The sequence below is a fragment of the Saccostrea echinata genome, unplaced genomic scaffold (genome assembly GCF_033153115.1).
Source record: "Saccostrea echinata isolate AGI-Se365-2 ecotype Australia unplaced genomic scaffold, CSIRO_AGI_Sech_v1 ptg000006l, whole genome shotgun sequence".
NCBI classification, from domain to species: domain Eukaryota; kingdom Metazoa; phylum Mollusca; class Bivalvia; order Ostreida; family Ostreidae; genus Saccostrea; species Saccostrea echinata.
In genome coordinates, this window is record NW_026889755.1 from 1,592,139 (window position 1) to 1,604,652 (window position 12,514).

The 12,514-nt window shown below is 34.1% G+C and overlaps 1 protein-coding gene across 1 annotated transcript; it reads left to right on the forward strand.

The window, feature by feature from the left end:
- Positions 1-274: 274 nt before the first annotated feature.
- On the forward strand, positions 275-9,479 carry LOC133180211 (uncharacterized). Its single transcript, XM_061314774.1, has 3 exons — positions 275-668; positions 2,815-3,033; positions 8,796-9,479. Exons 1-3 carry the CDS (start codon positions 275-277, stop codon positions 9,449-9,451), a joined length of 1,269 nt encoding a protein of 422 aa, XP_061170758.1. The 3' UTR covers positions 9,452-9,479.
- Positions 9,480-12,514: the final 3,035 nt, after the last annotated feature.

Sequence of the window (12,514 nt, forward strand, 5' to 3'; positions counted from 1 at the left end):
AACAGTGAACAGATCAGTTATGTTGTTTCTTCAAGCATTGAAATTATTAAATTAAAAAAAAAAAGTAGGCCTCATATTACATTGTATGTCATTTTAATAATTCCCCGTCGACAGGTGCTCAGTGAGCCTCAGTTCTTTGACAGGATCCGACCTGGTCACCGTTTTTATGCCAGCGATATAATTGGGGCGAAACTACTCAGCGCGAACAAGTATTCGGCGCGAAACCACCCGTCACCGGTCGGACGGTAAAGCCTACTTTCAATTTTGTGAAAGCATGCTCACGGTAACAAGAAGGTTATTTCAATGCGTACAAATCTACCAAAAAAATTCATCCAGACGCGTATATGTGGACTTAAAGGAAACACTGAAATCAGCTTTGAGCAATTACGCGGAACTGAAATTGACTCCACTTCGAATTTCAAATTGTAAGTTAGGAAGCAGTTTTTCCAAAACATTTCTGGATTATGAAGTATTCACGAACCCCGATGGCGGTGCTCTTTATCATGTAAAATTCTCCAGTGTATTTAAGAAAGGATTTGACTGTTTAAACAAATATACAGAGAGCAATGTGGGTTTCTTTGATACTTTCCGTTTAAATGGGGTTCCAGACGATGAAAGAGATCATTTTCGTGCGTTAGCTGCGCTGAGGATGTTTCTCTACGAAATGGGTGAGTGTGTACGTATCATTATGACCGTAGTTGTCCAAACTTCCCAAACATTTTGCTTTCGTATGAAAATATTATCAATCCTGAAAACATTATGTTGATTATTTGCATTGTTTATGATCATGATGATGTACAATCACAATGGCCTGACGGTAGCAAGTAGTTTCGGCCTTTCTTACGTTCGGCCTGTGGTATGTTAGGCCAAAACCTATTATATAGGTCCCTGGTTAGGCTTACAGTTTTTTTTTCGGTTTGTTAGAGTTTTGGCCTTAGATAGCCAGTAGTCTTTAACGAGAAAAAAAATGTGTTATGTGTGGCTGTATAATGCCCTGATTAGTTTAATGTCCCTATGACCTAATCGCATATTTTTTTGTGAAATACAGCTTCGTGTAATAATTCAAAAAAGGTTTTAATTCTGGAACTTGTTGAATTTATTGTCAAAACGACAAATATTATTATTTTAATGCATGGTTTTTTTGATGAACTTTAAAAAAAAAATGAGATGCCAAAATTACAACTTGTGCAAATTTTTAGCAGGATTTGGGTAGGACTCGGAGGAACCCTTTCCAAACCTTGACCTGATCAACTTTGGGCCAAAATAAAATTATTGTTTGTTTGGAATTGTCTCCCTTGAAATGACCCCTCCTGGAAAAATTTTATTGGCCAAAAATAAGAATTTTTTTTTATTCAATCAATTCTTTGCCTGTTACACTGTACCACATGTGCCACCAAATCACTTAATAAGTGTAGGATCTAAGCAAAATGGGTTCCTGGTTGATGGGAGATACCCCTTACAAAAAGGGAGAAAATAATGTGTTCATTCCATATTGAGATTTTTATCATCAATTTTTAATTTAACTTTAATTTAAAAAAAAAAAATAATTTCCATCCCTCCCTCCTGGATCTGAAACCTCCCAGGCGGCAATTCCAAACAAACAATTTTTTAAGGATGGCCTTGTCAAAAATCAACCCCCACTTATGATTCACCTGTTTTCCTGTCATATTTGGAATAGATAACACAAACTTGTGTAAAAATAAAACATTCATGTAATAATAATATAAATTTTACAAATGTACACCCTTTTTGGAAAATTTCTATACCTGCACATGGCGTTGGAATTACATGTACATCACACTATGAGCACCACTTTTACCGTTATCATTATTGGATTGTGTTATCATTATTAGTGTATGTTTTAATTGGATTTATTATTCTATAAAGTAAACAGTACCTATAACGGGGAGTAAGTACATTTATATGAATAAATATTATTTTAAAAGTTTAGTATAGAACAGGGTAAAATAATTAGAAATGAAAATGGGCCTATAGTTGAAAAAGGGTCAAAGATCATTGGAATACCACATGCAAATTATACATTGAGGCAAGTCCCTGGGGTCATTCCCACTCTTTGGAACCGGAAACAATATAATAGCCCTTAAGTCATCTTTGTATTATGACAGGCGGGGTTGGAAGTGGCGTCTTGGTACAAAGTGACTGTTACAGTAATTCATATGAGCTTCTTAACTATGACAAAACCTTCTAAGCATGTCCAGAGTTTTAAAAATTGAAAGTCAAGTTTTAATGCTTTACAATTTTAAATTTCTTGGATATCATTATTGTCATATACATTTATTATGAAATGGAGAATCTTGTGGTTAGATATATTAAAAAAAAATTGTTTAGAAAATATAGGAGCGAGAGATATAATATGAAACAATTAAACTCAACATATGAATTCCAATTTCATTCAAAGAAAGATGTTTATGTACATGATGTATACACATAATATCTAATAAAGTCAAACTGTCGGCAACAGAAGATTAGCTCTCAGCAATTTAAAAACAAAAACAAAACCCAGTTGTTCTATCTGTACTGTGAATCAAGCACTAAAGTAAATATCCGAAACAGTTAGATCACAAAAGCTGTAAGAAAAGGCCAATACAAAAAATCAATTGAACCAATACAACTTGTTCTACACAATTATACCTGTTAATTAAACAGGTTTTATACTGTACATGTAATATTTATTGTGATAATTTTTGGGGGTCATTTTGAGGCAGAGCTTCCATAAATTTTTTACTGCGAACTATACTTTCTGCATTGTACAATATGGTATTTGAATGGTATGCTACATTTTTTGCATTACAGAATTCCATGAGAAATGTTTGAAAAACCCAAAGAGAAATGCATTTGATGGCAAAAAGAAAGGAGAAATAGCAGCACTGTTGAACAACCATTTATTGTCACGCTTAGTTTATGGAAATAAATACCTTATCAGCAACAACTACCAAAATCAGCCATCACAGTGTCCATGTTTAAATCCAAATCTATGTATGGAATATATTTCATATGGCCATACAGGTTTAGGTAAGTTGTGTTTAAAAAAGAAATTTAAGCATGGTATTCAGCCTTTTAACAAAGTTATGGCAAATTTTTCAAGCTGGGTTATAATGACAAATAAATGAAAAGTAGGGAATTGTGAAAAAATTTCAAGATTTAAGACTTTTTCAGTGGTATCTGGTACACCACTGAGCCAAACACTGTGTGAATTTGGAATTATGGAATAAATACTACAGATTAATTAGACTAAATTCCAATAAATCCAAATTAGTTCCAAATTTATGATTTGAATAAAATAATTCTGGATAATCTATTCAAGAGTTATGGAACATTGCTGAGGATCAGAGGCTGTTAAATTGAAGGTTAAGATTCACATTTTTAGCTCACCATAATAAAGTCAATGGAGCTTAAGCTATACTCTCGGTGCTGGCCTGGAGGTTATAAAACTTCTTGAGTACATACTCTGTGCTCAAACTCATACTCCGTTCTCTAAAACCTTACCCATACTCAAATTTTATATACAAATTAGAGAGGAATTTTTAGCATGAGTATGGGTTTGGAGTATGGAGTTTGAGTTTAAGCACTGAGTATATACTCGGAAAGTTATATAACCTTCAGGCCTGATTACATCCAAAGTTAAAGCTTGTTAATACCAAAGAAATCTGAATTTATAAACACTATTTTATCATTACCATGTCCTTTACAGACCTTTCTAATACAAGAGTCTGTAAACCTCGTTACCCTTGTAACCCTGTTCCTGAAGATACAAGTCTTTAGAGTAAGTAATGACACTTTTGTGATATTGATTTAAGAAAAAGAAATCACAACTAGAGCAAAGCTCTTTGCAACACAATGAGTAGGTCTTCTGTTGCAGCTGAGAGCCAAAGAACTGTCATCATTTGGAATTGACAATATGTTTTTGGCATTAAATTTAATGTATAGTAGACATATATAATATATTTTGTTTGTAAAATCCCACTAACATTGTATATTTGTACAAGAAACTTCTTTCTTGTTCATCTCACAAGGTCACTTCCGCAAAAGCCTGATCGTTATCCTTCATAAAGCCCTTCAGGTTTCATTAGATTTGATGACATTTTGACTTGGTTCATATAAAAAATAACCCTCAAAATGATTTTTGATTAGATTAAGTTCACATGCATACAACTGTCATCTCAGTCAATCAAGGTGCGCCGACATATCTCTGTAGTGGCAACTTCTTCTCCAGAACCACCAGGCTAATTTCAACCAAATTTTGCACGAAGCTTCCATAGGCAAAGGAGATTCAAGATTGTTAAAATGAAGGACCATGCCCTATTTTAAGAGTAGATAATTAGGAAAATTAAATTTTTAGCTCAACTGAGCTGAAAGCTCAAGTTAGCTTTTCTGATCAACCATTGTCCGTCGTCCATCCGTCTGTCTGTCCGTTCGTCAGTCTGTAAATTTTTCACATTTTCACATTCTTCTCAAGAACCACTAGGCCAATTTTAACCAAAGTTGGTACTATGCATATTTTGGTACATGTGAATGGAGTTAAGATTTTTAAAATGAAGGGCCTAGCCACTTACAAGGGGAGATAATCAAGAAAAGACAAAAATAGGGTGGGGTCAGTAAAAAAAATTTCTCAAGAACCACTGGGCCAGAAAAGCTGAAACTTATATGGAAGCATCCTGGGGTAGTGTGGATTCTAAATTGTTCAAATCATGACCCCCAGGCATAGGGTGTGGCCACAATAGATCAGAGAATTCAAGTTTACATTCAAATATACAAGGGTTGATCAAATAGTTTCTTTATATCTTTATATTTACAAAATCACAATTCAGATAAGAATGAAATTCGGCACACATATAGTCATACATGAATTGTGTTCTATAAATAGCAAATATTATGTAATGTTTTTCTCCAATTAGAAAATGACGTCAATAGGTAGGTTACATGTACTTGTGGCATTAAATGATTGACTCAGTCATACTCGAGCAACGAACGGCTGTAAAGTTTAATGTGTATCTTGGAAATTCCTTTGCAGTAGCATATAATAATTTGTACAAAGTTTATAAGGAAAAAAGACTTGCCAGGAGTTCAATCATTAATTGGATTGGTTGTTTTAGTGAAGGAAGGGAGATGGATAAAAATGATGTTTGTTCTGTTGCCCAGTGAAAGCAAGATGGGCAAGAGATGTGTCCTTAGTTGAGAAATTTGTTATGAAAGACCGCCAAGTTACAGTTAGAAAAATAGTTGAATATCTTAACAATGATATACTTATTAAATCCCTAATATATCTTTTACTTTAGACTTTAAACATATCAGATATGATATGATATACTTATTAAATCCCTAAAATATCTTTAACTTTAGACTCTAAACATATCAGATATGATAAAAAGAAGGCGCCCATACTTTATCCACATTGGATAAACGACACTACCAAGACAGAGGACTCGGGTTGTGATGGTAACCATGATCATTCTTGGAACGGATATCCTTATCCACCCATCTTATTGGCAAGATTTGGCCATTTTTGACAAATGGACTGTTCTTGTTATAAAAAAAAAACTTGCATGGTAAGAAATATAAGACTCTGAAAAAATCTTTTAGCTTCTGTGAACGGAATGCTTCAGAGCATGTCACGTGACCACCTGTATCATGATTCTTGCATGGACAGAACAGTGGCAGATGTGCATTTAAACCAGAGAGGACAACTTTAAAAAATGATGAACACTGATACCTAATTTCATTTTTTATACATGTTATATGGAAGTAATTCAGTTAGTTTGCAAACTTATTCATCACCCCTCGTATAGAAAAAAAAATCTTTAAAAATCCTCTTATCAAGAACCACTGGGCCAGAAAAGCTGAAACTTATGTGGAAGCATCCTGAGATAGTGTAAATTCCAAATTGTTCAAATCATGACACCCAGGGGTAGGTTGGGGCCACATTGGGAATCCAAGTTTTACATTGAAATATATAGGAAAAATCTTCAAAAATCTCCTGCTCAAAACCACTGGACCAGAAAAGCTAAAACTTCTGTGGAAGCTTTTTGAGATAGTGTAGATTCAAAATTTTTCAAATCATGACCCCCAGGGGAAGGATGGGTCCACAATAGGTTTTACAAGGGGGGAATCTGGTGAAGAACAGCAACAAGGTTACTCAGGTGAGCAAAATGTGACCCATGGGCCTATTGTTTCTACATTATCTAAAAATCTTCTCAAAAACCATAAAGCCAGGAAAGCTGAAATTTATGTGGAAGCACCCAAAGGTAGTGTAGATTCAAATTTGTTCGAATCAGGATTCCTAGGGGTTGGGTGGGGCCATAATGAGAGAGTCTCATTTTTACATTATAGGGAAATTATTAACAATCTTATTCTCATGAACCATTTGGGCAGAAGAGTTGAAACTTATGTGGAAGCATACTCAAGTAGTGTAGATTTATGTTTGTTCAAAATATGATCCATGAAGGTAGGGAGGGGCCACAATGAGGGGGTCAAATTTTTACATAGGAATATGTATGAAAAAATTCAAAAGTCATCGTTTCAAAAACCATTTGTCAAGAAGAGTTGAAACTTATGTGGAAACATCCTCATGCAGTGTAGTTTAAATCCAGTCATGTTCAGTCATGATTCCTAGGGGTAGGATGGGACCACAATTGGGGGGGGGGGGTCAAATTTTTGCATGAAAATATATAGGGAATTTTTTAAAAAATCTTCTCAAAAAAGCATTTGGCCAGTAAAGTTTAAACTTATGTGGAAGCATTTTGAGGTAGTGTAAATTCAAGTTTGTTCAAATCATGATCCTTTGGGGGTAGGATGGGGCCACAATGAGGGGTCAAATTTTTCTTCAAGACTGTTCAGGGATTTTTTTTCAAAATCTTCTCATAAAACATTCGGCCAGAAAAGTTTAAACTGATATGCAAACATCCTCATGCAGTGTAGAAATCATGATCCTTCGGGTTAAGGGTGGGGCTGCAGTTTGGGGGGGGGGGTGTCAAAGTTTTATCCAAGATTATCTAATTAAAACCATTTGGTCAGAAAACTTACATTTTATGTAGAAATATCCTAAGATAGTGTACAGTGTACATTCAAATTCCTTCAAATCATGATACATGGGGTAGGGTGGGGCCACGATGGGAGGGGGGTTCAGATTTTTGAATTGATCAAAAAGGTTTAAATAACATACAAATTTATCATCTTAACACATTTTAACAGCAAAATAATATTCTCAAAAATGCAGTTCATATTGTTTTAAAAAACTGTTTTCATCTGAGTTGTAAGCCATTGTTGCTCAGGTGAGTGATGTGGCCCCTGGGCCTCTTGTTCATCAAATTATGCGATTTATGAGTCCCCTACCAGTAAAGCCGGAGGGGACTTTAGGTTTCCTCTGAGTCTGTCTGTCTGTCCGTCTAGCTGTCTGTCAGTCTGTCCCACTTGGTTTTCAGCATTTTTTTTCTAAACACCTGAAGATATTGAGCTGACTTTTGGTAAGTGAGTGTATCTTGATGAGTTACAGATCAAATTTGCATTTCTTTCCGCTTCAATGATTTTTGATGGAATTACAACCTTTTCAATATTTCAGGGGTTTTCGGCAATTTTTTCTTATTGCTTGCAGATATTGATCAAAAAGGTTTAAATAACATACAAATTTATCATCTTAACACATTTTAACAGCAAAATAATATTCTCAAAAATGCAGTTCATATTGTTTTAAAAAACTGTTTTCATCTGAGTAGTAAGCCATTGTTGCTCAGGTGAGTGATGTGGCCCCTGGGCCTCTTGTTCATCAAATTATGCGATTTATTAGTCTCTACCGGTAAAGCCGGAGGGGACTTTAGGTTTCCTCTGAGTCTGTCTGTCCGTCTAGCTGTCCCTCTGTCTGTCTGTCAGTCTGTCCCACTTGGTTTTCTAAATGCTTCAAGATATTGAGCTGACTTTTGGTAAGTAAGTGTATCTTGATGAGTTACAGATCAAATTTGCATTTTGTTCCGCTTCAATGATTTTTGACAGAATTACGACCTTTTCAATTTTTCAGGGGTTTTCGGCAATTTTTTTCTTAACGCTTGCAGATATTGAGCTGATTTTTGGCATGCGACTTTACCTTGATGAGTTCAATTAGATCAAGTTCGCATTTCCTTCCACTTCATTGATTTTTAACAGAATTGTGGCATTTTCAATTTTTAACGGGAACCAGACTACACTTGCTGGTAGGGGGCTAATATTGCTAATGCAATACTATAAGAATTCTTGTTAACATGAATTTTACAGAATATTTGATAGCAGATTTAGGAATGTTGAGTTAATTGTGCGAAACAAATAATCATTGTGCTGTGTTTGGGTTACGGTCTAGGTGGATTGAACATTTACTGTAATATTTTTATAAATTTCAAGACATTTTTGAGAATTGAACAGTGTTCAATTCTCAAAAATGTCTTGAAATTTATAAAAATATTATTCTAGATACATTGAACTCAATTGAATGGTATGGTGTACTATTTTCAAACCTTTTCAGATTGCCAGCTGTAACAATTTACATGTAGCTATTCCATCACTCAATGATTCTTGTATTTAAGGACCATATTATCATAAATTAGTTCACACTATGAAATTCAACAGTATTTGATTGGCTATTTCAAAATATATAAAATCAAAAACAAAAAAAAAAAAAACAAAAAAAAAACAAAACAAAACAAAAAAAAAATGAAGTTTTTTGGTGTGATAAGTCTACAAAGTTAAAGGTCTTTCAAAAGAAACATAATTATGGTCACATTACAATCAGGAATTTTTGTTTTTAATTTTAGGTTATGAAGAGCTTTGGTACGGACACCCAGATATAGTTTTAATGCCTGATGAGCTGCCAGATTATATACCCATCTCATTTTTTGAAGAATTCCCAAATGATGAGCTTGATGATGAAAACACAGGCCAAGAAAGAGACGGTTTGCAGAGAAATGAAAAATCAACAGAAAAATGTGAAATTAAATCAAAAAACACACATTTTGACAAATGGGCAGAACAAATTCTTAGCCAAGCAATCACCTTTGCTTTTTATCAAGGAAACGTTGTGAACAGTAATGGTATTTCACCAGTTTCGGCTTTAATTCCATCTCTAGTACTGACCCCTGCTCATTATTACATAGTTATGTATGATTATGTTAATGACATTTTACTGAGTAGTAGTCTTCAAAGGTGTTCATTGTGGGATGAGAGTTATATGAAGTTAAATTTGTCTGCAGTCCTTCAAATGTGGATGGTACTTAATCATTTGGACTTCGTTCCTGCTCTTAGCCCAAAAGAAGAACATGTTTTAGAGGGAAGCTGTAATTTTCACAACATATTACAAAATATGCATCTTTTTGAGAAAACAAAAAATATTTCTCATAAATCAACTTTCAAATCTCCATGCAAATGCGGAAAACTTATCAAGCAATTGAGTATTGATTTGGATGAGTGTTGAGAAGGTGAGGAGAAGTAACAGGAAAAAGAAAGAGATATTTGACAAACTTTTTTGGTTACCATATATAATGAGAAATAATAAGATAATGAATTAAAGAAATCATCTTTTTATCTTGATTGATATTTTGATACCGGTATCCTTTTTGATATCCATTTTTCTCCCTGAAGTTGAACAAACAAGCATTTAAACAATTAACGAGTGAACCATGAACTATGATTACAAGATTTGTAAGGTCTTTTCTTTGTTGGTATCTTATATGACTAGTCTTTATTGGCCATGAAGTGAAATTGTAGATGATGTGCAGTGACCTAACTTGAACCAAATTTCTTAGTCAAAGGTCAAAGTAAATCTCTAACTTTCTTGTGAAGAGCATTTTTCTCTTCTGTTAGTTCAAATTGCATCAGTTTATCTGTTGTGTGCTTGTAGGCAAAGGATGTGCAATGATCTTGAAGTCATTTAAAATGTCCATCACTTAAGTGGGATCCTTTTAGATGTTCACCATCATCAATATCTAGCTTTACTTTATTGTTGTGCAGCATAGAAAAGCCAACTACACATACTCATCAGTTAGGCTTTTGATTGGATGGGTGTTTTGTTTTATAAATGACACTGAAACTGTCGAGTTATAAAAATTCCTATTATTATAATGTATGCTTGAAATTGTTGGAAAATGTCATTCTCAATTTTAATGTGTTATAAAAAAAATATTCTTTGAGATACCATTTGAAGATTAGAGTTGATAATATAAAGTATTGTACTAGATGTTCATAATGTACATTTAAAACATCCACTAACCTCTCCCACATCACTGTTTTGCATTATTGTGACAGATGTTCTGTGATATAGTGATAAAACATGATGATTTGTACTTGCTGAAAAAATATAAGATATACATTGTGTAAACATTTTCTGAATAGGTTAGTTTGATTGTAAACAGTTATATTCTGTGCATCATTTCTTTTAGCTGGAAATGCAAATTTCATTTCTTAGTGGTCCATCAAGTCAAGTGATATATACAGGTAGTTGGCCGTCAACTCAGAATTATGGAACGGTTTGTTTAGCAAAAAATAACGGTTTTGCTTAGATTTATAAATAGTGCATATATGTACCACTATAATTGTCTGTCTAAAGACAATTTTCTATTGAAACATTTAGTGACGTAATCTCACAAAAATAATAGAAAATACTTGTTTGTATTTTTTTTTTTTTTTTTGCGTAAGGTGCGTGCTCATTTCATTATGTATAATACAAAAAAGAACAAAAGTTATGCATGCTGCAATGGCCATATGCGTATATATGACTCAGATGCCACTAATCAATAGATCATGTATACTGGGATTGAACCAGGTACACATGGGGGTGGGGGCTTATTTATTTAGAAGATATTTGATACTTTGAGTTTGTAATTAAGAATAAAGTTCTTAATTATAAGCAGTGTATTTTTGTGTTATATACACAGGTATACAAATGAAGATTTACAGTAAAACTCGTTTAGTACGAACACGGCTATAGCGAATTCACGGATGAGCAAAATTCTTAACAATTCTCTGTAAAATTTTACGGTTATGAGGAACGCTCATATAACGATTTAACGGATATAGCGAACATATTTTGAGTCCCGTAGAGGTTAAAAATAATGAAATTTACATCTTTTATATCGAAATTTCAAGGATCTCAAAATTTGATTATATCGAACTGACTTTATTTTCGGTAATTATATAAGTATTTGTATATAAAATTCAATTCACAGTAAAACCTTAGTTATCCAGTTAATGTTTTTTTTTTTAATAATTGCTCCGCTTACATATTCGGGAGTAATACTTGAAGAAAACCTGTATATTGCGAATTCGCTATATAGTTACAAGAATTCGTTATACAGATATAACGAGTTACGGATATAGCAAATTCAATTCACAGGCCCCCAGGACTTCGTTATAACGGGAGTTATACTGTATATACATGTAGAAATGGTAATGACGTTACATATACAAAATGTATTTCAGTTACCATCACTGAGTACATATACCGCGAAAAAGGATGTTTTGAGGTCTAAACAAAAACCATCCCAGTAACCAGGTACTCGATCGGAAAAGTAAGCGAGTAACGGGTTACTAAAAATCGTCCGATTTGACAACACTAAAATAAAGCGAACCATTTTTTATTTTTTCAATTTTAAAAACGCCAAATCTCTAACTTACCAAAGCATTTTGATATATATGGCATGTGAAAGAAGCGCTAAATGCGTCCATCCTGGAATGTGTGTCACTAAGTTGAAACCTGGACTTCGATTGTTTTCTCAATAGCCCCGCCCTTAACAAGGGCTGATTAACACCGTCAGAAAATAAAGAGAACTATTTTCTATAATTTTAAATTGTAAAGGTGAAAAATATTCCAAAATTGGATCATTTCAATGCTTGAACAACATACAGATGGGGTCTAAACAAGGGGCCTAGCGCATAGACCAGGAGAAATAATTCTCATGTTAGAACGCTTTCTGGAGAAATCTGGTGTCTCCGCAAAAGTTTTTGCTCATCAAAAAACCCCAATGCGCTCTAAGATGTGCCTAAACAGGGAGCTGACATAAACTCAAGTGAGACGGAATATGGATCTGCAGGTCTTCTACCCGAACTAGATATGATCTACACCGTTTGCTTGGCACCAAGTCTAACGTACCAAAGAATTTTGTTATATATGGGATGTGAAAGAGGCACTAAGTGCGTCCATCCTGAGAGTTGTGTTACTAAGTTGAAACCTAATTTTTGGGGGGTACGGTTGTTCTCTCAAGCCCATTTAAAATTAAGGCTGATTAAGAAAATAAAGGGAACCATTTCCTATTTTTAGATTGAACACTGTTCGTTATCGCCATATTTCATTATGAAGATTGGATTGGATAATTTTAATGCTCGAACAACATATAGATGTGGTCTAAATTAGGGGTGTAGCGCATAGACCAGGAGAGGTGCTTCTCATGTTAAAACGCATTTTGGGCGAATCTGGTGTCTCTGTCTCAAGTTTAGCTTATCAAAACACGATAATGCGCTCAGAGACTTAGATTTTATTTTG